Genomic DNA, 22,314 nt, shown 5'->3' on the forward strand with positions numbered 1-22,314 from the left:
AAGTGACCCAGGATCTGGGCCATGCAATGACCACCCAAATGCCAGAAAAGCTCCTCATGTGTTCAGTGGGGCCCCCCGGTTCTAGAAGAAGCACCTGGAGGGTGCTGGGAGGGGGTACCCAGCTGGCCAATGCCACAGGCCCAGGAAAGGCTCTACACAGGCACAGTCTGAGGAGATGCTGAGTTATTTGGTGGAAGAACCAGTTTTCCAGTCCAATCTTTATTATAGAACTTGAGGCCAGGGAATTCTTTGGTGGTCCAGCAGTTAGGACAAGCAGCTTTCACGGCTGTGGCCAAGATTCAATCCCTGGTTGGGCACCTAAGATCCCATAAGCCTTGCCAAAAAAAAAAAAAAAAAAAGGAACTTCGGGCCACAAGGCAGTCTTAGTAGCCTTGAGCCAGCTCCTTGTCTGCACACATGGGGGAACCAAGACCCCAGGGAAGGAGGAAGATCTCCTAGGTTTCTCTTCCTTCCTGCAATCTTCTCCCTCGCTCCCTGGAGGCTCAGGGAGGCGTGGGGATCCCGGCCAGCTGTGCCCTCCACCCCCCCACCCCCAATGCACCTTGGCTATCCTCCGGCTCGCAGAAGCACTTCTTCTCCTCAGGGAAGCAGTTGCAGATACCGAAGCCAGCTTTAATCCCTCGGCGCTCCCCAGGTTCGTGCCCACCAATGATGCTGCCGCCCCCTGAGGACAGACACCACCCACTCAGCAGCCCACTCTCAGCCTCCAGGGGGACCTGGCCAGCCAGGACCACCAGACAGGATCATGAGAGGCCCCTCCCCACCTGATGTCAGCACTCTCACGCCCAGGGAGCACAGTGAGATCAGAAGTCTAGGTCACCCCAGGCAAGAGCCTCAGCATGCATGCGTGTGTGCTAAGTCGCTTCAGTCAGGTCGACTCTTTGCAACACTATGGACTGCAGCCCACCAAGCTCCTCTGTCCATGAGATTCTCCAGGCAAAAATACTGGAGTGGGTCACCAGGCCCTTCTTCAGGGGATCTTCCCGATCCAGAGATCAAACCCGCGCATCTCCTACATTGGCAGGTGGGTTTCTTTACCACTAGCGCCATCTGGGAAGCCCCAGTTGCAGCATGATGAGCCCCCAAACCAGCTCCCTGGCCGCATCGGGTGAGAGGAGGAACCCATAGGCTGCCCTGGGCCCAGGCCAAGGTCCACACTTGGTCACTTTTCAGAAGCAGAAAAGGGGCAGAGGGGGCAGCTGGCAGTCAGCAAAACGGGGGACAGGGAGTCGTGCCCCATGAGTTGGCTAGAGCAACACTGGAAGGGTGTGGGTCAAGCCAGCAAGCTCTAATTTTGGAGCACCTTTATTCAAAGAAAATGTTAGGAAAGGGCTCAGCACTCAAAACCCAGAAACTTGGCTGGTCTGGCTGAAGTGCAGGTGAAGAGTCCAAGCCCCTTTAGCTTGTTATTCCCCCACCCATTCAGGCTCCTGCTCGCTCAGAGTCACGGTGCAGGCTCATCGGGCTGCTTACGGAGGCAGTCCTGGGGGCAGATGTTGGGGTCTCTGCTCTCCACGGCGTCACAGTGGCCATCGGGGCAGGTCCTGATGCTGGGGGAGCAGGTGGAGAAGTTCCTGGTTATCCCTACAACACAGAGTGGGCAATTATGACCACAAGGGAGCAGCTGCCCTGTTCAGACTGCAGAGCCAGGAGGGTCACACCCCAGGGCCTTCCAGGTCAACCCTGTACCCCACCCCATCCCCTGCAAGGAAGAGCAAACTGAGATCTGAGCAGAGAAGAACCACACACAGAGCCCCACCAGCAGGGAATCCCTGAGGTACAGGGCAGCCAGGATGGTGGGGGCCAGAGGAGCCAGGCAGTCCCAGAGCTGTGCCAGGCTCACATCAGAGAGGCCAGAAGAGACCAGATGAGGCTGGGACCCTTTCCAGGCTGCACTGTGGGTGGGACCCTCAGATTGGTGGGCCCAGCTGGCAGCCAGTTACTGTCCACACCCAAGGCTGCTCAGGTCCCTCCTATTTGGGTCCATGTCCCCTGGGCTGGGACCTCCTGGGTAGAGCCTCTCTGAAGACCACTTTGGATATTTTGAATTATTTTAAGGTTTGTGTTTTCATGAAGTAAAGCCAACCATAAATGACATGTCAACAGTGTAGTCTACCTTAATTCCTCCACTTCTTGGATGCACAGTAATATTACCAAGAAATCTTCGAAAAGTGTCTGTGAACTATGTGTTTAAAAGCACTGGGTGAATGGGGGGAAGAGTAGGGAGAAGGGATAGTCAGGGAGTTTGGGATACACATGTATACACACTATATTTAAAATAACCAACAAGAACCTACTGTATAGCACATGGAACTCTGCTCAATATGCTATAAAAACCTCAACGGAAAAAGGATTCGAAAAAGAATATATACACGTATATGTATAACTGAATCACTATGCTGTACACTGGAAACTGACACAACAATGTTCATCAACTATGCTCCAATATAACATAAAAAGTTAAAAAAAAAAGAAGGCATTGGGTGAATATAGTGGCTCAGATAGTAAAGCATCTGCCTGTAATGCTGGAGACCTGAGTTTGATCTCTGGCTTGGGACAGTCCCTGGAGAAGGAAATGGCTACCACTCCAGTATTCTTGTCAGAGAATTCCATGGACAGCCTGGTGGGCTACAGTCCACAGAGTCACAAAGAGTCAGACACGAGTGAACGACTAACACTTTCAACTTCACATTCACAACTGCACGTGTATTTATGTGTATATGGGTAGAGAAATGGATATATACATGTTAATTACCATCTGGTGTGGGCACCAATACAGAAATTCAGAATTTTAGAATAAAGTAAAAAGAAAACACACACATCTCAACTTTGGCCCCGACCTTCTCAAGTCCAGAGCAAGCTCAGTCTCAGGCACCTGTGATCCCATCGGTGATAAACAGCTGGGAGGTTCTCTGTTCCCTGCGCTCGTGACCACCCTCTCCTGGCATCAGGAGCCACGGCAGGGACCAAGCGCAGGGGAGGACTAGATGGGCAGGGGTGGGGGGTGTCACAGAGGCTGGCAGGGCCCACATGCACAGACCCTACTCCCCCTCAGCCCCCATCACACTCCCCACCGCCTGGCTCTGCCCAGGGCTTACCTTTGCCATCTCCCTGTCTCCACTCGCACCTGCCCGTCAGAGAGCCCAAGCCACCGCACTCCTCACATTCGGGCTGCCTCTTGCTGACCGCGCAGGACAGGGGGCAGCCAGGCTCCTCAGGCACGTCTAGGGGTGGCAGAAAGCAGTCATGGGGGGCCAGCCTGCCATGGGCACCCATGGGTGCAGGCAGCACTGGCTGGAGCTGTCCCGAGTTGAGCCCAGAGGGGAGGCAGTCACTAAACTCTGGGGGCGCAGGGTAGTGAGGGGGCTGCTGGGGGAGGGGTGGCATCATAGTCACACAGCAGGGGCAGCTAGGGGGCTGAGTATGGAGTGGGGATGGGAGGTGGCCAGACTCATCCAGGGACACGCAGGACACCCAGTTAAACTTGAACTTCAGAGAACAGTGAATACCTGCTTTGTGTAAATATGGCCCTAATATCACAGGGACATAGGGGAGTTTGTCTTCTAATTCACTGCAAAGGCTGCACGAGATGTACTTACACCACAAAAATTGCTCGTTGTTTACCTGAAATTCACACTCAACCTGGGTCCTATATCGTACCTGGCAGCCCTAAAACAAGCGCACACGTAGGACCCGCTGACAGAGGCGATGGGCAGCAGCGGCCACCCACAATGCTGTCACACTGGACTAAACTGTGTCATGCCTCCCCCATCATCCTTCCAGTGCAGCTGTGCGCTGTCTTCTCATCTTACAGAGGAGGCTCAAGAAAGCCCACTGGTCAGTGACGGGGTATAGGACAGCACCCCTCTGCAGGAACAGCCCGAGGCTCTGCCACGCCCCATCCACCCTGACCCTTCCCGCAGCCGGGCACTCACACTTTCCTTCCACGGTAACGAGCAGCAGGGCCTGCGCTTGCTGGCGGGTTGGCTTCTCGGCGGCCACCACTGTGTACTGGAGCTGGGAACACTTGGGCCGCTGCAAGGCCTCCGTGTCATTCACGAACAGGGTCCCCGAGGTGTCCTCCGCCGAGGTGACCATCCCCAGGGCGCTGCAGTTGGCGCTGGAGGGCTGCAGCCTGTACTGCACTTGGATGCCGCTGAACTCCTGGCAGTTTTCCACGCAGACTTTCCCGATCTAGGCATGGGATCACGGAACCCTTAGCCAGGTGAGTGGGCCACCTGGGACAGTGGCTGGAGGGGCTCCATGCCAGCTGAGTCCCAGGACAGTTTCCCACTCAGCCCAGAGATGGTGGCCCCCAATCTCCCCATCCTCCATGCCCTTGGAATCTGCAGACCCATCTGCCTGCCTGGCCTGGCCCTGTGCAGACCATGACACCACCCTTTATCCCTGCTCCTGGGAGCCGGAGGTGAAAAGAACACAGGGTGCCGGGCTTTGGTTTAGGGACTGGCCCTCCAGGGAGGCGCTTGCTGGCTTGCCCGGCTCACCCCTCACTTGCTCCCTCATTCGGGCACAGAGGCAGCCTGGATGCCTCCCACACACCTCCCTCCCCTCTGGGCAGGGGCCGTCGTGCTCTGGGCACCACTAGGGTCCATCCTCAGTGTCCTGCCTGGGTCGCCTGCCTGGTCAGCCAGAGCACAGCACCCGGGCCATAATTCACACAGCAGGGCTGCTGTCCCACCCAGGTCCCGGAGCCTCCTCCAAGACTTGGGCCGGAACCCCTGGGAGAGAAGGGATACTTCTCCAGGGACGCCTCACGGCCGCAGTGGTCACTGGAGCCTGGACTCTCCTTTTCCCTCCCTCACCACCCAAGGTGGAGTTAGGGCTGCTGGGGCCTGAGATCAGAAGCTCTGACCAGTCAAGGAAGAGGGCTGCGGGCCTGGCGGCAGTGGTGGCACAGGGCCCCCTGCCTGCAGCCACAGGCCAGGCCCTTGCTCAGCCTTGCTCAGGCCCAGGGCAGAGCCAGGCTCCACCAAGCCCACTCCTCACACCACAACAAAACTACCTCCTAGGCTCCGAGCACTTCCTTGTACAGAGCAGGTTCACTTCCACTTTCTCCTGTGATCCTCAAAATTGCCTGAGGTCACCACCTTCAATTTATAATCATGAATGCTAAAGGGGGGCTGGTGAGAGACAGCAGTGTGTGTAAGGCTGGGCCGAGACTCGGGTCTCTGCACCCTCGTGAGTCCAGGCACAGGGAAAGACTTAGTGGTCAGGGGTGGAAGGTGTTGCAGAGGCTGGCGGGGCCCGCCCTCCCAGACCCCACTCCCACTCAGCCCTCATCACCCTCCCCACTGCCTGGCTCTGCTGACACACCCCTGGCAATGCCTATGCCCGCCTCAGTCCCCCTGGACACCCCTCAGGTCCCTCTGCTTCATCACCTCTCACCAGCCTTGCCCTCTGCCTCCAGGAAAGGCCTGGCGGGGGTGGCAAGTGGGGAGCCTGGCTGTGTCCAAGGGTGGGGCTCTTCTTGTGCTGGGTCCTAAGTGGCTGTCAGGAGCGGAGGTGGCATGGGAACCAACCACAGAAACTGGCAAAGCCACTGTCCTAGTTAGGAGATGACCCTAAATGGGATATTCTAAAGGGCACATGGCCACAGCTGTGCCATTAGGAGAATGCATTAAGTCATGCTTGCCGTAACTGCAAGTAAACTTTAAAAAGTGCTTCAGAGAAACATTCTAGAAAGAATTGCACCAAAACGTTAAACACTGGCTGATATGAGGAAAAGAAATCGCTCTTATCTATCCCTTATATCCTTTTGACAAATTCTTACTACTTCCCTTTTTTTTTCTACTTCTAATCACTATATTTTCTGATGACAAATGCAAAATAAGCTCTAGCAAACAGACTTGCAGGAAAGTAGGAAATAGAAGCACTTCCTGTCTTTCCTTGCAGAGGTCTCCACTAATGCCTGTGTTTGCACACTTAGAAATTTCCGGCAATGAAGACTTAGTTTTGAACATATGGAGCCACCTAAGACCAATACTTCTGCAAACTACTTTTCCCACTTCATTCACCAGGAATGTCTTTCTAAGTCAACATAGATTTACCTGGCACTGCCCTTTCATTAGTAAAAAATGTAAAAATGCTGAGAAGGGAGAGGGCAAAGAGGGGCCCACAAAGCCCACCAGCCCCACTCCTTTCTCCCACGGCCTTAGCCTCCTTGGCTTTGTGCCTGTTGCTCCCCAGGGCCACTCTGTGTGCTCAGGGAGGTGGTGTCCCCCAGGTGACCCCACCCTGGGGGTCCCTGCTCCTCCATTCCCCTCCCCAGGCTGGCAAGAGGCCAGGAGCTCACCTGGGCAAAGCGGTGGGCCCGCCGGCTCACCGAGAAAGAGTAGGCACTGGGCAGGCGCAGGCTGACGGGCAGCACGGACACATTGAAGTGGAGGAGGACGACACCCTCCCCCGGGCCCTGGAAGTCTGAGTCGTTGACCAGCACGGCCAGCTGCACAGCCCAGCTCTCCGAGATGGGGAGGCTCCGGTTGAGAACCAGCCCTGTGGGTGGAGGCACATGATGATAGGTAGGGGCCCTGCCCAGGGTGGAGACCACTGCCCCACGCTGCTGCACATCTCCCCTGCAAAGCATTCCCTGGACACACGGGCGTACGTGTGACAACAGGTACTTCTACCCGCACGGTACACGGACAACAGACCTGGCTGGAGGCACTAAGGTTGAACTATTTTAAATGTGAGTCACTGTGCTGAGCTGAGCCCAGAAGACCCTCCTCAGCTGGGAGGTAACCTCAGTGAGGTGTGTGTGTGTGTGCATGTGTATGAGAAAGATGCATGTCGGGGCAAGCACACACAGGTAAAGACCCACCACCACCACCAGCAAGGTCCCAGAAAGACCGTCCTGGCCCCTGAGAACTCCTCGCAACAGTACCAGCCTCCTATGGACCCTCAGGTTCCACAGGCCTCAAGCACCCAGGGGCTTCCGCACTCCTGAGCTGTCACCGTGTGCCAAGGCTAAGATCCCCATTTAGTGGAGAACAGAGGAGGCGAGGATCTCTGGGTGCACATGGCATACAGAGTGAGTGTGCAGGGGCAAGGATGACATTTTCCCTTGCACAGAACAGAGGTCATCAGAGCTTGGTGAGGAAGAAGACAGGAAATAGGACTGGGTCAGGCAGAAAGGGGTAAAGGCACCAGTGATCCTGGGTTCCCCAGAAGCAGGCCTCCAAACAAGGATCCAAGCACAAGTGGCATATTTGAAAGGTGATCCTACAAAACACAGGCAGGAGAGCAGGCGAGGGAGGTGGGGAGGTTTGGCAACTGGCGAGGACACCCCATCCTGCAGGTGAGCCCTGGGGGCACGTGGTGCTTAGCCCTGAGGGTGGGCACATTTCAGAAGTCAGACAGGACAGTCATCCTAGAACCCTCCAATCTGAGGGCACAGAGCTGCTACTGGACATCAACTCCTGTTAGTGGAGAGTTGCTGGGGAGGGTCAAGGATCCCTGGACACTTGGGCACCTAGGAGGTTGCAGTGAGCCCTGGCGTGGTCAGCACAGGGTAGTGTGGTGGGGGTCCTGCCAGGGTCAGCCTTGGCCTTGGGGCAGTTCAGAGAGAAAGGACAGCCTGTAAACACCCACCAAGGTGGCCAAGGTGAGCCCAGCAGAGACAAAGGCTGGGAAGAGGGTTGGAAGGGGTGGCCACCTGGGGCTGAGAGGGCCAGGACAGGTGTCTACTTGTGCAGGGTGCTGCCCTGCCCAAGGAAAGCAGGTCGCCAGTTCCCCAGGGGGCCCTGTCAGGCCACACTGGTCCCCTCTTACTGTAGTCATGCACGGTTGCCCGCACAAAGCTGCCGTTGGCCTGGGCCAAGGTCTCATTGGGCATGTGCTCCACTCGGAAGGTCCGGAGGGCCTTGGCATCCCCAGAGAGCAGCGTGTTCGTGTACCGTCTCAGTAGCTCCCCGGAGGCTGGCACCACGTCTGCATCGAAGACACGTAACGTGGCTACCACTGTGCCCTGCAAAGAATATGGGGGCCAGTCAGGGCCCCGAAAGCCAGAGCCCATAGGAGGGCACGTGCCCCGCAGGTGGATCAGGTGTGTGCGGTCAGAGCTGGCTCCAGGGACAGACCGACCAGGGTTCAAGCTGCAAGGGGCCCCCAGCCAGCCTGCTTGTCACCCTTCCTGGGCCACTGCACCTCACCTCTGCAACAGGTGCAATGGCATCTCCAGACTTCCCATGATTATGGGTTAGAACAGATGCCCTGGTGCTCTATGGAAGACCTCATTCAGGTCCCCACAGTGCAGCGTGGGTACCCCCACTCTCCTTCCAGGAAGCTGGGCCCCGCACAGTGGAGAAGTTAGCTCAACGTCATGCAGTGACAGATGACAGAGCTGGGACCTAAGCACAGTGTCCACCAGAATGCTCTCCTACAGCTTCTTCTGTACCCCAGGCTAGATGGGGTCATGAGGGGGGTTCTGAGTAAAGCCACATGTCATCTCTGCTCTCACTCCTGGCCAGGCTCCACAGTGTTACCATGGAGCTGCCCTGCCAGGCTCATGGGACATTTCCCTACTCCATGTGCTTTCCTCTTGCCCATCCATGCACCAAACCTGCTCCCTGGGTGTCCAGAGAAGCAGGCAACCACAGCATATCCGACCCCGACCCTCCCCTTGCTCCCGCCAGCCTGCCGGCTGCAGGACAGCCCAGGGCCCAGCAGGTGGCAGTCACGCTCCGCCTGCACAGGCAAGAGGAAGGCGGGGCCCCGATGGGAGGGGCGGCGCAGGGACACCCCTGCCGGATCCACTGGCCTGTCTTCCTCCACTCCGGGGTACCCTCCCTGAACTCACTGGCCCTCCCTTGAGGGGCTGACAGCCCCAAGAAGGGAACGCCCTCCTGGCAGATGTCCTCTCCGTCTCCTTGGGGCAGTGTGCCCCCCCTCTGCAGTACCACAGTTGTGCCCCTCTGATGCGAGCCCTGATGGTTGAGTCAGAGGCTGGGCACCCTTACCCTCAACCCCACCGGCACCCCAACCCCTCCCCTCACCCGCTTCCCAGGGCAGAGGTCAGCTCGGGGCCAGCGGGGCTGGTCCTCTCTCCTCCTCAGCTGTCCTGGAAACCAACAAAACCCCAACAGACAGACTGATGGACAAATGAAAGACGAATAACCACAGTGATGGTCAGCCACATGTCTGGATGGCTAGATGGACAGCTGAATAGACCGAGGAACAAATGACAAATGGAGAGACCCAGATGCCCAACAAAGAGATGACAGACACTAGAGAAGCACCAGACAAACGCATAGGCACCTCCTTCCGCTTGAACTCCACCACCGCGCTGGCACTGTCGACGCCCCCGAAGAAGGTGGGCGCAGAGTCGTCCTCGTCGTACACGGTCACAGGGAAGGGCACCATCACCTCCTCCTCGCGCATGCCCATGCGAACCGTGCACGCGGCCACCAGCTCATACTTCTCCCGCTGCTCACGGTCCAGGGCCCAGCGCGTGCTCACCTCCAGGCTGTCCGGATCGCAGCGGAAAGGCAGACTCTCACCTGAGCACCAAACAGACCAGCAACCCCAGGATGACCCTGAGCTGAGGGGAGGGTGAGCTGCCTTCCTCAGGGCCCCACAGGGAGCAGTGTGCAAGAGGAGACAGAGCTGGGGTGCATGCTGGGCCTGGGCCGTGGCCCCTCTTCAGCTTCCACAGTGGAGCACAGCCTCCAAGCACAGTTTGCAGTGAAGATTATGCTCTGAGCGTCACTGTGCCTGCAGCCTGCACTGGTGCTGATAGGGAAGAGCAGGGACCAGGAGATCTGCCTCAGGTCCTCAACCCAGTCACCTAGGAGGGCACACCCCTTCACACACCCTGCCTGCCTCCTCTGTGGCGAGGGCTGGCACAGTCACGCTGCAGGCCCAGAGATCCAGCTCCTAGCGTTTGCTGGTATTTGAAAAACTGTCAGGAATTTTCTTAACTGCGGAAGCAAGACATGCTCATTTTAGAGAATGTGAGAAAAAAGCCACAATTCCACCACTTGAAAACCAACATTGGGGACATCTGGTGTAATTTCATGTTAACACACAAATATTTCTGACTGCCTGGTTTGGATCCCTGCCCTATACACCTGCAGGCTGCGTGGCCTAAGGCTGATGGTTCTGTCTCTGTTCTTCAGCTTCCTCGCCAGAAGATGAAGTGAAGTGAGAGTTGCTCAGTCATGTCTGACTCTTTGCGACCCCATGGACTATACAGTTCATGGAATTCTGTAGGCCAGAATATTGGAGTGGGTAGCCGTTCCCTTTTCCAAGGGGGTCTTCCCAACCCAGGGATTGAACCCAGGTCTCCCGCACTGCAGGTAGATTTTCTATCAGCTGAGCCACCAGGGAAGCCCCAGAAGATGAGATGCTGTGTGTATTCATCGCCAGACACTGCTGTAAGTTCAATGACTCACTGCAACCTGGTGAGGGGAGGACCAGTAATAACAACATACTCTTCAACCCAAGCCTGTCCTGGAATTCATCCTCCAGAAAGGACCCAGAAAGGGGGAAAAGCTGAACACTTGAAGGTCAACAGTGACCACCCCATAGCCAACCTCAGGAGGGCTGTCAACTCCACTTAGTGGAAAATCACATCAGAGCCACATATTACATGTGAACTACACATTTCCCTGTATTGCTTATGGTTACAAAAATGGTTTTTCTTTTTAAGCGAAAAAGGCAGCACACTAAACCATATGCTTTGGGGACAACTTTGTACAAAGACATCCATCCCTGTGGCAGGATAAATGAAGGGACGTGGGAGTGTGAGTGACTACTTTCCTTACACTACTGAGCGCTCCTTTAACATTATGACCATGTGTGGGTGCCATCAACCTGGTGGGAATCCAGGCTTCACTTACCAGCCGTCCAGCGTAATAAGTGTCCCCTTTAAGTCCCCTTTAAACTGTCCAATGGCACCTCACACACAGCGGCTCAGTTGCCTTCTCTCATCTCCACTCGGATCCAGTGCCCTTCCCCTACCCCATATCCATGTGGCTTCCCCAGGGCCATCGTGTGGTAGGACTATCTTGTGACAAGGTCCACTGTCCTTACAGTGGCTCAGGCGGAATCCTGGAACCATGCTTGGTCCCCTCGTGAATCTCTCAACACCCCACATTCAACTCCCCAGAAAATCTTGCTGGATCTTCCTGCAAAAACATGCCCAGAATCTGCCTGCTTCTTGTGGCCTAAAGGCTTTCACCCTCAACCCCAGTCCTCATCCTCTCACTCAAGGATGTCTCCTGCCTCTTCATAGTTTTCCTGCTTCCTCCAAACCACTCGCCCCAAATCATTTCGAACACATCAGCCCGACTAACCTTTTAAAGTAAGTTATATCCTGTCAATGACACCCTCCCCCCACTCCTGAAAACACCTTCTATGGCTCCCTAGTCCCCTCATCAGGAAGTCCTGCCCCCTCCCTTGAATTTTTCTGCCCTCAGCAGCCTCTGCCCTCCCCTCCAGCCGCACTTCCCCCTCCGCACTTTTGAATGAGCTCGCCCTGCTTGCTGGGCGCCCTCCTTTACCTTGCTCCAGCCACCTGACTTAGGACAGTGGTCTCCACCACTCCGTGCCTTCTCAGCTTTACCTCCCACCTGGCCCCTTCAGAGGCCACCCAACGTCCTTCGCGCCTGTGTGGTCTCCACCTGCCCCAGGCGTGGAAGGTCCAGACAGGCAGGATTTGGGCCTGAACTTGTTCACTGTTTCATCCCTGGTCCTTAGAACCATGCCTGGCCTGTGGCCAGCATACATGAGATACACGTGGACCTCTGAATGAATGGATGATGGGGTGGTGTAGTCAACTTGGATGGCTCATGTAGAGGAACCGCAGGGCCATGCCTGGCACCCGGCAGGCATCGAGGAAGGCTCCACGCGGCTGGCACTCACCTCCCAGGAGCCTGTAGGCCACGCTGACGTTGGGGCAGAGGAACTGCACGGGCAGCAGGCGGAACTGGTGGAAGGTGCCAGGGGGCCTGTTCTCCCGGATGCGGAAAGACAGGCCTGACTCGGGGAAGCAGAGCTCCCGGGGCTTGAGGGCACCGCAAGCCGGGAAGGAGGCGTTGATGATGGAGAAGTACACTCGGGCACAGCCTGGCCACTGGCACTCGCCCTCACGAAGGGATGTGGGTGACAGGAAGACCCGCAGGTAGACGGTAAGCAGTGGGAAGCCGCCGTCTGCAGAGACAAGTCAGGCCCCGCCAGGGTGTCAGCCACACCTGCCCAGCTGGGACCTGAATGGGGAGAGGGCAGGAGCTCGGGGCTGGCGCAAAGCCTAGTCCTCACCAAGGCTAGCAGGGCTCTGCTGGGAACCCCGCCCTGCCCCCTACCTCCTGCTTGCCCCCTACGGCCCTGGACTTGGGATCTGGCAGCCTCAGGGCCCTATGGCTCTGCTCCCTCGTCCTGGGGGGTGCCTCACAGGTCCATCTCTCTGATTATTCCAAGTCTCAGTTCAAATACCCTTCCTCAGAGAGGTGCGCTGAACCCTGGGTCTAAGATGGAGTGCTTCCCCAAGGCAGGCTCTTGGCACCTCAGGTGACCTCCCTTCCCTCCCTCACCCACTACCCCAACCACTTTCTTTCTTTTCTCACTTTTAAAAACACTACAGGGGTGGAATTGGGTGGGAGGGGGGAGAGAGGTTCAAGAGGGAGGGGACATATGTATACCTATGGCTGATTCATTGTGATGTATGGCAGAAGCCAACACAATGTTGTAACTATCCCTCAATTAAAAATAATAAAAATAAAACACTTATTCTATTCTATTTTTGCTGGTGTTGCTGCTTGTGGGATCTTAGTTCCCTGACCAGGGACTGAACCCAGGACCTCAACAATGAAAGCTCAGAGTCCTAACCACTGGACCCCCAGGGAATTCCATGCCACCCCTGCAGAGACACAGACTTCCCCAGCACCTAGAGAGGGGATTTCTGGCAAGTTCCATCATGGAGGCACCATAGCAACCCCCGTCCAACCCATCTGGATCTCAGCTGGGGCGGGGGCTCTTCCTGGGCCTTCTATCTTAGCTCTAGGGAAGTGTCCCCCCCCTACATCTACTCCTCCCATATTCATCAGTTCTCTGCTTCTTACTAGCCTGTCCTCTGTTGCTCCAGTCCCCTGCTGTGGTTAATAATTCTCCGTATAAACTTTCTCTGTTCTAATTACTGTGATTTCTCTCCTGACTAGAGCTGGCAGGTGCATGAGGCTGCTCTCCAATCACAAACAGAACAGGCCTCCTATGAAACTCAGACCCTTGGCAAATTCCACTCTGGCAGTACTGTTCACAGCAGAGTGTCTGCCTCTCAGCACTCACAGGAGCTCAGAGCTGGCGTGAGGGTCCAGGGAGGCCATGTCTATAGAGCAAGAGGTGGGGTTGTGATCACCATTTGGTGCCGCAAGGCAGAACTCTGCTCCACAAACAACCTCCTCCCAGTACCAGGGTCACACGTGGCCTTCACTCCAGCTTGGACCCCTGCTCTGAGAAGCCATCCAGGCCTTCCTCCTGCTCCACTTTCCTCCCTGGCACCAGGCCCCAGTCCTCACCAGGTGCCAAGAGCAGCCTGCTGCTGATGGTAAGGTGGGCTTTCCATGCAAACAGCTGCTTCTCCACCAAGTTCCAGATCATCCACTAAATCAAGATCTTGGGATGCCTCTAGCCTTTCTTAACTCTTCTCTCACAACCCCACATCTCTGTTAATCCAACTGGAAAAGACATTTGGAGCCAGCATGCAGAGAGACCCTCAAGTCCTCCACGTAAGTTCTCCAAAATCCCAACAGCCTCAGGGTCATCAGTGGTCCTCAAGCTCATCCTGGCTCCCTCACGGGCTGGACAAAGAGGACAGGCCAGCCCCATCTCACTTGCTCCACTCTTACACAGCAGGAGTCGTAGGAGCTGTGTGATGGGCTCTAAGGAAGGACCAGGCGAGGGTGGGGCGGGGGTGGGTAATGAGGCGTGTGGGGGTGGGGTCAGGGCCGCCCCCTTACTGCGGATGTTGAGCTTCTCCCAGGAGCTGTGGTCCAGGCTCTGATTAAGGTAGAGAAGCCCCGTGTCCTCCTGGATGCGGATCCAGTCGTTCTCGTGCAGCCGCGTGCGGTAGGCGCCGTAGAGGTGCTGGCCCAGGCGGAAGCTGGGCATCTCCTCCGGCACGTCCTGCAGGGCGTGGACATAGAGCAGGGGCGTGCCGGCTGGCTGGTCCACGTATAGCTTCTCCCAGTAAGCGTCCCTGGAGAAGTAGAGTCCCAGCGGGGCTGTGGGAGGCAGGGAAACACGTGAGGGAAGGAGGGACTGAGGGACGACCACGGTGCAGAGCCCAGCAGCCCTCCCAGGCAGATCACCTTTCCCAGCGGCTTGACTTCACATTTTAGTAATAGCTTCCTTGTGGGCCAAAAAAGAAAACTTCACTAATTTAAAATTCTGGTCTAAGTAGGTCTTTCTCATCTGTAGTCCTAAGAACATCAACACACAGTTATCTATATAGCTAAACACTAGCTGCAAATACACTGCTTTAAAACAGAAAAAGGAGGAAGTGAGGAAGCATAAACAGTTGCAACATCATCCTCGATTACCTGAGATAGATAAGCACGTAAACCACTCGGCTTTCACCCAAGCTTCTGAGCAAATCACCTGGATTTTCAAGCGTACAAGACGCTGCCAGACAAGCAGAGCAGGCAGGGGTCCCCAAAGATGAACTAGAGCACTTTATAAGTAAAACGTGCGTGCATGCTAAGTCGATTCAGTCGTGTCCAACTCTTTGTAACCCTATGCACTATAGCCCTCCAGTCTCCTCTGTCCTTGGAATTCTCCAGACAAGAGTACTGGAGTGGGTTGCCACGCCCTCCTCTAAGAGATCTTACTGACTCAGGGATCGAACCTGCATCACTTACACCTCCTGCATTGGCAGGTGGGTTCTTTACCACTAGTTCCACCTGGGAAGCCCCTGTAAGTAACAAAATCTTCATCTAAAGTCAAACATGCTCCTACCATAGTACCGAAAAATTCCACTCCATTTATCTGAGAAAAATGAAAACATATGTCCGTCAAGTGCCTTGTTCACAAATGCTGGGGTTATTCACAGAGCCAAGAACTGGAAAGAACCCAGATGTGTTCCAGCAGGTTATCAGATAACAAACCTCAGTCTATCACACCATGGAACCCTATGCAGTTAGGACGGGTCACAAACTATTGATACACACGACAGCCTGGACACATGTCATAGACATCCTGCCAAGTGGAAGAAGCAGCACAAAAGAATCACATGGCACCGTTCCAGACTGATTTTAGGTGACAGAAATCAGACTGGGTACCAGCTGGGGGTAGGGGAGGTAACAGACTGGAAAAGCAGGGGGCATATTCTGGGAAATATACAGGTTTCATATCCTGATGGGGTGTGGGTCACACAGGGACATCCATTTGTCAACAACATACAGCCAAGATTTGGGCATTTCAACCTGTGTAAATGTGGCCTAAATTTATCACTGAGAGGCTGTGGGTAGAGCTGTAAATGCCATGAGGAAGAGGGATGCTGACCATGGCCACGCTGGGTGAACCAAGGGGGCACTCATCCTGCTACTCTCTTGACTTGGTGTATGTTCAACATTTTGCATCATAAACAGTTATTTTTAAATAGTAAGAAGTTTTAAAAAGATGGATAAATGGGCGGGTGATGCTTTAAAAAAAAAACTGAAAACCTGCCAATATTCTCTACAAAGCACAAAATATACTAACACACAAAGCAAACATGAGAAACACTGTACTTATGTGTAAGCGATTTCTCTTTTCAATCAATTTGTTTCCACCTACATTCTGCTTCTCTTGCAGCCACCAAGGTGAGTGGTTGGTCCACTCCACACCAGTGGAAGACACCCTGGGGCTGCCTGGGTCCTTGAAGACACACTTGTGTGTGGGAAACAATCAAGTGCCAAGTGGAGTCAGGTGAGGAGAACAGGTGAAGACCTTTTGGATCCCAAAGTGGTGAAACAGTAAGAAAACTGGAAGGTTGCCAGCACTGTGCCAGACTTCCCAAGGATGACTTCAAAGGCAACCCGGCTGGGAATGCCAACTTGAAGTGTGCATTGACTGGGTCCCGCCTACCCAGTGTGGGTGCTGCCCTGCCAGACAGGCTGGACCACGGAGCCAGCAGGAGAGGGAGGGAACAGGAAGAGAAACAGAGGGAGAGAGAGGGAAGGAGGGAAAAGACAAACGGGGCTAAGGACAAAGGTAAGTAAGGCGGAGAGGATGGAGGGGAGAGATGCTCTGGCCAGTAGTCAAAGGCTACTGCACACCCGGCACTAAAGACAGAGATGGAAGGAGGGGGCTGCAGGTATGGAGCTGACTTATTAGACCTTCGGAAAACTGCTCCCTAGGAGTGCTGTCCCTGGAGTGGGACCCAGAATCACTGGGTCTCTGCAGGTGAGGTACTGGGAAGGGCAGCTGAACTCCAAGGAGCTGGCCCTGTGCCCAAGTCAGGCTCTGCGTGTGGCCTTCCTGCCCTGCCGCCTCTTGGCGGAAGGGATCCACCCAGAGCATCATGCTGCCTGCCATCCAAGGGGGTGGCAGCTCCAGGAGCCCTAGGAAGAAGTCCCTCTGGGGAGGGAGCACTGAGACCTGACTTCCCTTGCCGAGGGTCTCACTGGTACAGACCACGACAGGAGCCACCCACACATGGCTGGGTGCCACCCTCCTGTCCCACAGCCTCCCAACTGGCCACGAGGACATGGGCTGCCTCTCAGATACACTCAGGGTGTTCATTTCTTCAGGATTTAGTAGCCAACCCTAGCAGGGACGGCTGGCAGCTCAGAGAACTGTGTCAGCCCCAAATGGCCTCAAGACTGGCCTTGATGCTTCTGTGAAAGGGCAGCCAGTGGCACTAGCTCGGAGCAGACCTTTCGCAAGCTGGGCGGAGTGACGGGCCACAGCTGACAGATCCTCCTGCACAGCTAGGAAGCACTCCACTGGCTCACGCTTCCTGAGAAGTACACAGTTCGGGGTCCCAAAGAGGACCCTACAGCACTGCTCATCACTGCTCTTGTGACAAAGGCAGGAGGGTCCCTGTGGTGTTTCCTCAGCCAACGAGGGGGAAGGGGCAGCTGCTCCCCACCTGTAGTGCACTGAAGCCCACTGCTCTGCCTGGCAGAGTAATAAACCTGGGTCTGCACTCCTCACAGAAATCAGAAGGGCTCCGAGCCCACGGCGGCCCCCTGTCCCGCCCCAGTAAGGCCGGGTCTGGGAAGGCAGACTCAAAGTGGGGGTCAACACCAGACACAGCCCTGCTGCCCCAAAACAAGTGCCCGATTCATAAGCAGCAGCCCAGCTTCCTTTCCCTCCAACACTCCATGAAGGTTGCAAGTCAAAGAGTCTAGGGGGAGCTCTGGGGTGGGCTGTGGGGGGCTGGGGAAGGAGCGCGAAAGCTGATGCTCACAGCCCTGCGGACAGGAAGAGGGGTGGCTTGCTCTTCCCTCCACTGCCACCTTCTCCAGAGGACCTGGCCCACCGCATTCACCCACCCCGCCTCTCAAAGGTGCAGAGTGGGGTGAGCACGGCCAGGTGGACTCACACAGCACGAGGCCAGGCCCCGTGGCACATGGTGACCCTGCATTTTCTTCGCAGCCCCAGATGGAGCTGCTGATGGGATCACTGCTTTGCAAACAGACACCTGGGCAGGACAGAAAGAAAGTTGTTTGTATGCTTGAGGGCACATGTGCAGCCAGCCAGGGGATTGGGATTCGGAGGGCTGTCTTTCCAGCAGCATAGCCCTCACCGGCCTGCTCAACCCCATGTCACATGGTCCAGAACCCACGGTTACTGTGCCCACCCTCCACCCCCACCCCAAGTCCTGAGCGGTGACCGCAAGTCAGGGACGCTGGCCTGCAGTAGAAAGCAGCCCCGGAGGGTGCACCATCTTTCGGGAAGGTTGACTTTCTGGCCACAAAGAGAATGAGAGATTTCCCAGTGGCTTGACAGGGTGGTGACCTGGTGGCAGTCCAGGCTTGTGACACCATGCTGGGTGGGAAGGGGGCTCTGTGCTGCCAGCCTCCTTCTCATCCTGGCAGAAAGGTGAGTGCCAACCACTAGCGATCTGAGATGCTGCCTTCAGGGCCCCAACCCCAGAGCTGCAGGAGACTCAGTTGGTGGGGAGGGGGAAAGCCCAGGGTGGGTGTGGGTGGGTCCCCCAGATGGCACACAGCCAAGGGCAGCCTGTGTCTGCCAGCCTGCCTGGCCACCAGCTCTCCTTGGTGTGCCAGAGCTCTCCGTGGAGAAGTGAGGTCTGCATTCTGGTCTCCGGAGTACTGTCAAGGATGGTGTGGGACGCCTGCACCCACATCAGCAGAATATCGCGACTTTTGCCTTCTTATTCTCTCAGGATATAATCCCTGTGGCCTTGGTCAGCTGTGCAAGAACTGGCAGCCCTGGGAGCCACCCATGGGGGGTAGGGCTTGCAGATCGGTCTTCTAAGCGGGGGCGAGATGCTCACTCCACCTACCAGGTAGTGAGGAGCAGATCCAGAATAGGGCTCCTCCCCTGGGGCCCCCTTGAGCACATGTACATTCAATGGTCCAGGGGCTGGGAGCTGCCTTGAGCTCCAGGGAGCCCCCACCTCCGAGCTGGTCCAGTCCCCACCACACAGACTTCATGTGCAGGAAGAGCACTGCCTGCTCTCATCTCCGAGCCAGGTCCTACAGGATCCATGTGGGGCCTGGTCTGTTGCTGCCAAAAGTGATTTGTGGGTTGGGCGATGATTGTGAGCAGAAACAGTCTTAAATGCACTTAAAATGCTTCTCAGGTGGTCCCTACTCAGGGCATGGCCGCCTTAATGCTCCTCCTTGTCACAGACACGTTTAGATGGAAAAACACATGGTCCAAGGTAGGGAACGAGGGTGTGGGTGCAGGGCTGGCCTCAGCGGGGTGTAGCCTGGGGAGACCACAGGTCCCCATCCTTGGTTTAATGCTCTCCTGTCACTGTCCTAAAATAATTCATAATTCTAGAACAATCTGCATTCTATGCTGGGCCCTACAAATGATGGGGCCAACCCCAGAGGGTGAAGGAGAAGAGCCCGGAATGGGCCATCAGAGGTGTCCAGTTTCTGGGGCGGTGCAGCCTCTGTAAAGTTCTAGCCTCCTCTGGGCCTCGCTTTCTCTGACTGTGAACAAGAGAAGGGCAGGCTGGGGAGAGGAGGAGCTGGTACAGGTGCAGATAGGCCTCACCTTTGCACAGGTACACGCGGTATGAAGTTCTCACTTCCGATTTATAATCACTGGGCAAACCTCTTCACTGCCCCCATTAAACAGGTTAAGAACACGGAGGCTGGGAGGTGAGAAGACTTCCCATGGTCAAACAGCTGGAGGTTGGGCATCTTGGGGTTTGGACGATGACTAACAAAGCAGCGATGGGACTCAGGAGCAGGGCAGATGCTGGCCCCACCAGGAAGCCCCAGGCCCTGCCAGCTGACCACCCCTCCCTGCTGGGACCGTTTTGCCAGAAGGGCTTTTTGACCAACCTCTGATGAGAGTCTCCCCTGGAACTTGGGGCAGGTCGACACAGCAGGACTTGTAAAACCTGTCCCACCCACGCCTTCCACCCCTGAATGCCTCTGGGTGACAGGGTCCTCCCCCAACACCTAGTCCCACGTTTCTGCCTCGACAGGTGTGGCCAGCACCACGTGGGGTTCTGGCCCCTCAAGTTGCCCTGGCATCACACCAGAGGGTGAGGAGCTGGGCTTTGCTCTCTCAGGAGTGGGGAGGGGTCCCACACTGCTCATGACATGCCTGCCAAAGGCCCTGGTTGCTGCTCGCATTTGCAGAGACCCCAGGCCCCCTTCATGGCCTGTGTGTGTATATGCATGAATGTGTATGCACAGGTATGCAGCAGATGGAAACAGAGACAGGCACGTGGGCCCAAGACCCCATATGCTCCCACCCTGCCCCACCCCTGCTGGAGAAGATGTGCAACTAACACTCAGTGAGGACAACAGGCTGTCCTGTTCCAAGGAGGGCCTCCTCCAGCATCTTTACAAGCAGAGCCACCAGGCACGGATGGTCTCATTCGGCGCACGCAATCACCAGCCTTTTTGTATCCTGGAAAGGCAGTCTTCAGTGCTCCACACCTGGCTGGATGTGTCATTTACTCACATTTGTATGCAGAGAGAAGCAAGCCCAAGTCTCTACTTCACTTTCACTCATTCAACTGTCCACAAGCTCAGCCCCGTGTGAACACTCACACATGAACACTGGTGATACTCGTACACATTCTCAGACCCACACAGAAGCTGTGAGCCCCCTCCTGTGCGGTGGAGGACCATGCAGGTGGACGAGGGTTTCTGGTTGTCATCCCTCGCTTCTGCAGCACATTGTGGGGACATCCTTCATGCTCTGCCTCAGTCCGTGCCAAATGCACGCAGCCCCTTGGCGCCAACGTAGCCCATGCCCCTGTCCCACGATCACCTCCCATAGCCCCCAGATGCACCCATCGCCAGCCTCTGTGCACCAGCCTCAGCTCCCCCGTGTACTAGAGGGTCACCTCCCGCTGGCCCCGAGGCTGCAGACCAGTCCTGGCCCCTGCAACCCAGCCAACTTCTCAATATGCAGTGAGCTGTGACCCCACTCTGGGGAGGGAGCCCCTTCCCCAAGCTCCTGCCCTCTGCCTCAGGGTGGCCCACAGAGCTCTCTTACACTCATCACTGCCGATCAACTCTTATGTTAACCTCCTCTGGTCCAGTCGCTGTGTGGGCGTCTCTGGATTGGACCCGGACTGATACACACTTCTCTCTTACACTTAGCATGTCACATGCACACTCTTTCACACTGTTGCAGACCCACCCCCACCTCCCCCATCTTCTTGCTCATTTAGTGAGACATACCGAGCCTACCCAGCCCTAACTGCAGGCTCCCCTCACCAGTGCCCCCTGGTCAGCCCTGGCCATGAGAGGCCACGCACAACTCCCCTGAGGTTCCTTTAACCTCCTTGCTACCCTCGACAGAGGATGTGCTGCCAGTCTGACCATACCAGCCCAGATCCAGGCAGGTGCTTCTTAACTGGGCACCCTGGACTAGAGTGAGTGGCAGTCACCGTGGTCATCCCACACAAGGCCCCAGACAACGAATGTCCTAGGACTGCAATGTAAAAGCCAGAATTTGGGGCTCTCAAGAAAAAAACACATGGCAAGATGGTCTGATCTAAGAACTGAGTGGGGTGACAATAGTGCCCGCATGTGTGTGCAAGGCAGTACCTTCCCGCAGAATCCACTCACCGGGCAGCCCTGCTCCTGCCTGTGACGAGCACCAGATCCTGCAGATGACAGCTTTATTATGGCCCAATCTCCTTAACAGACGGTTTCCTAATGCCATCACCTCTGCAGGAACAGGAAGCAGACCTCATGGACTCCTCCCCAGGGACTGCCCCTCTCCCTGAGGACCAGCTGTCCCTGTGGGGGGTCCCCCTAGCCCCACCGCCCAGACAGCAACTTTTGGCACCATTATCCTCTCCTCGTCCACCCCATGCCCCTCCTCTCATATCCTGTTCACATTTTCTCTTTATTCTAATTGAATATTTGACATGTACAAGCAGCATATTTTGCAGAACATTTATGTCAAAATAGTGTTCTGCAACAGACACTCATGAGCCCGTGGCCAACTTAACTGGACGTTTAGCAACAGTGCTGCCCCTCCCACACGCCCCTTCCACCTCATACACTCACAGAAACATGAATCTGGGTCTTTGTTTTCCTTGCCCCTCTTTTTAAAAACACTTTTACCTCATTCTTGAAAGGTGCTTCTGCTGGGCAGAGAATTCTGTGTGTGTGAGTGCTCAGTCATGTCCAACTCTTTTGTGACCCCATGGACTGTAGCCTGCCAGGCTCCTCTGTCCATGGAATTTTCCAGGCAAGAATATCTGGAGGGAGTTGCCATTTTCTGCTCCAGGGGATTTTCCCGACCCAGGGATTGAATCTGCATCTCCTGCATTGGCAAGCAGACCCTTTATCAACTGCGCCAACTGGGAAGCCCACTTGGGAAGCCCTGAGACTTCTACAGGACAGTTATTCTGTCCTTCAAAAGCGTGATCCTGCTGTCCTGCTTCTGAGAGCTCTGTACTCGTTCTGATGATTCCCTTCTTGGTTCTCTCTTCTCTCTGGTTGCTTCAGGACCTCCTGTGTTTGGTGCTTTCCTATTTCATTCTGATGAGCCAGCCTGCTCACCCCCATGTGGGTTTCCTCCGTCTCAGCTTATCTTCTAGGTGTTCTCTCCAGAGCATCCTTAAGCAAATGGCAGCCAGTCCCACAGCTCGAATGGCTGCCTCTGGGCCAAGGAATGCCA

At 55.7% G+C, this 22,314-nt stretch overlaps 1 protein-coding gene across 3 annotated transcripts in view; it reads right to left on the reverse strand.

The window, feature by feature from the left end:
* The window catches only part of RET (ret proto-oncogene), a 53,446-nt gene that overhangs the window by 16,390 nt on the left and 14,742 nt on the right, over positions 1–22,314 (reverse strand). Inside the window, exons 2-10 of one of the 3 annotated variants that reach the window (XM_043927011.1) lie at positions 13,992–14,255; positions 11,902–12,189; positions 9,295–9,536; positions 7,810–8,005; positions 6,335–6,534; positions 3,957–4,215; positions 3,120–3,245; positions 1,495–1,605; positions 563–685 (exon numbers count right to left, since the gene is read on the reverse strand). In XM_043927011.1, the coding sequence (XP_043782946.1) occupies positions 563–685; positions 1,495–1,605; positions 3,120–3,245; positions 3,957–4,215; positions 6,335–6,534; positions 7,810–8,005; positions 9,295–9,536; positions 11,902–12,189; positions 13,992–14,255 (1,809 nt within the window). The remainder of the gene's footprint in view (positions 1–562; positions 686–1,494; positions 1,606–3,119; positions 3,246–3,956; positions 4,216–6,334; positions 6,535–7,809; positions 8,006–9,294; positions 9,537–11,901; positions 12,190–13,991; positions 14,256–22,314) is intronic. The other 2 variants (XM_043927014.1, XM_043927012.1) reach the window with 2 other exon arrangements.

This window comes from Cervus elaphus, chromosome 15 (genome assembly GCF_910594005.1).
Source record: "Cervus elaphus chromosome 15, mCerEla1.1, whole genome shotgun sequence".
Taxonomy (NCBI): Eukaryota; Metazoa; Chordata; class Mammalia; order Artiodactyla; family Cervidae; genus Cervus; species Cervus elaphus.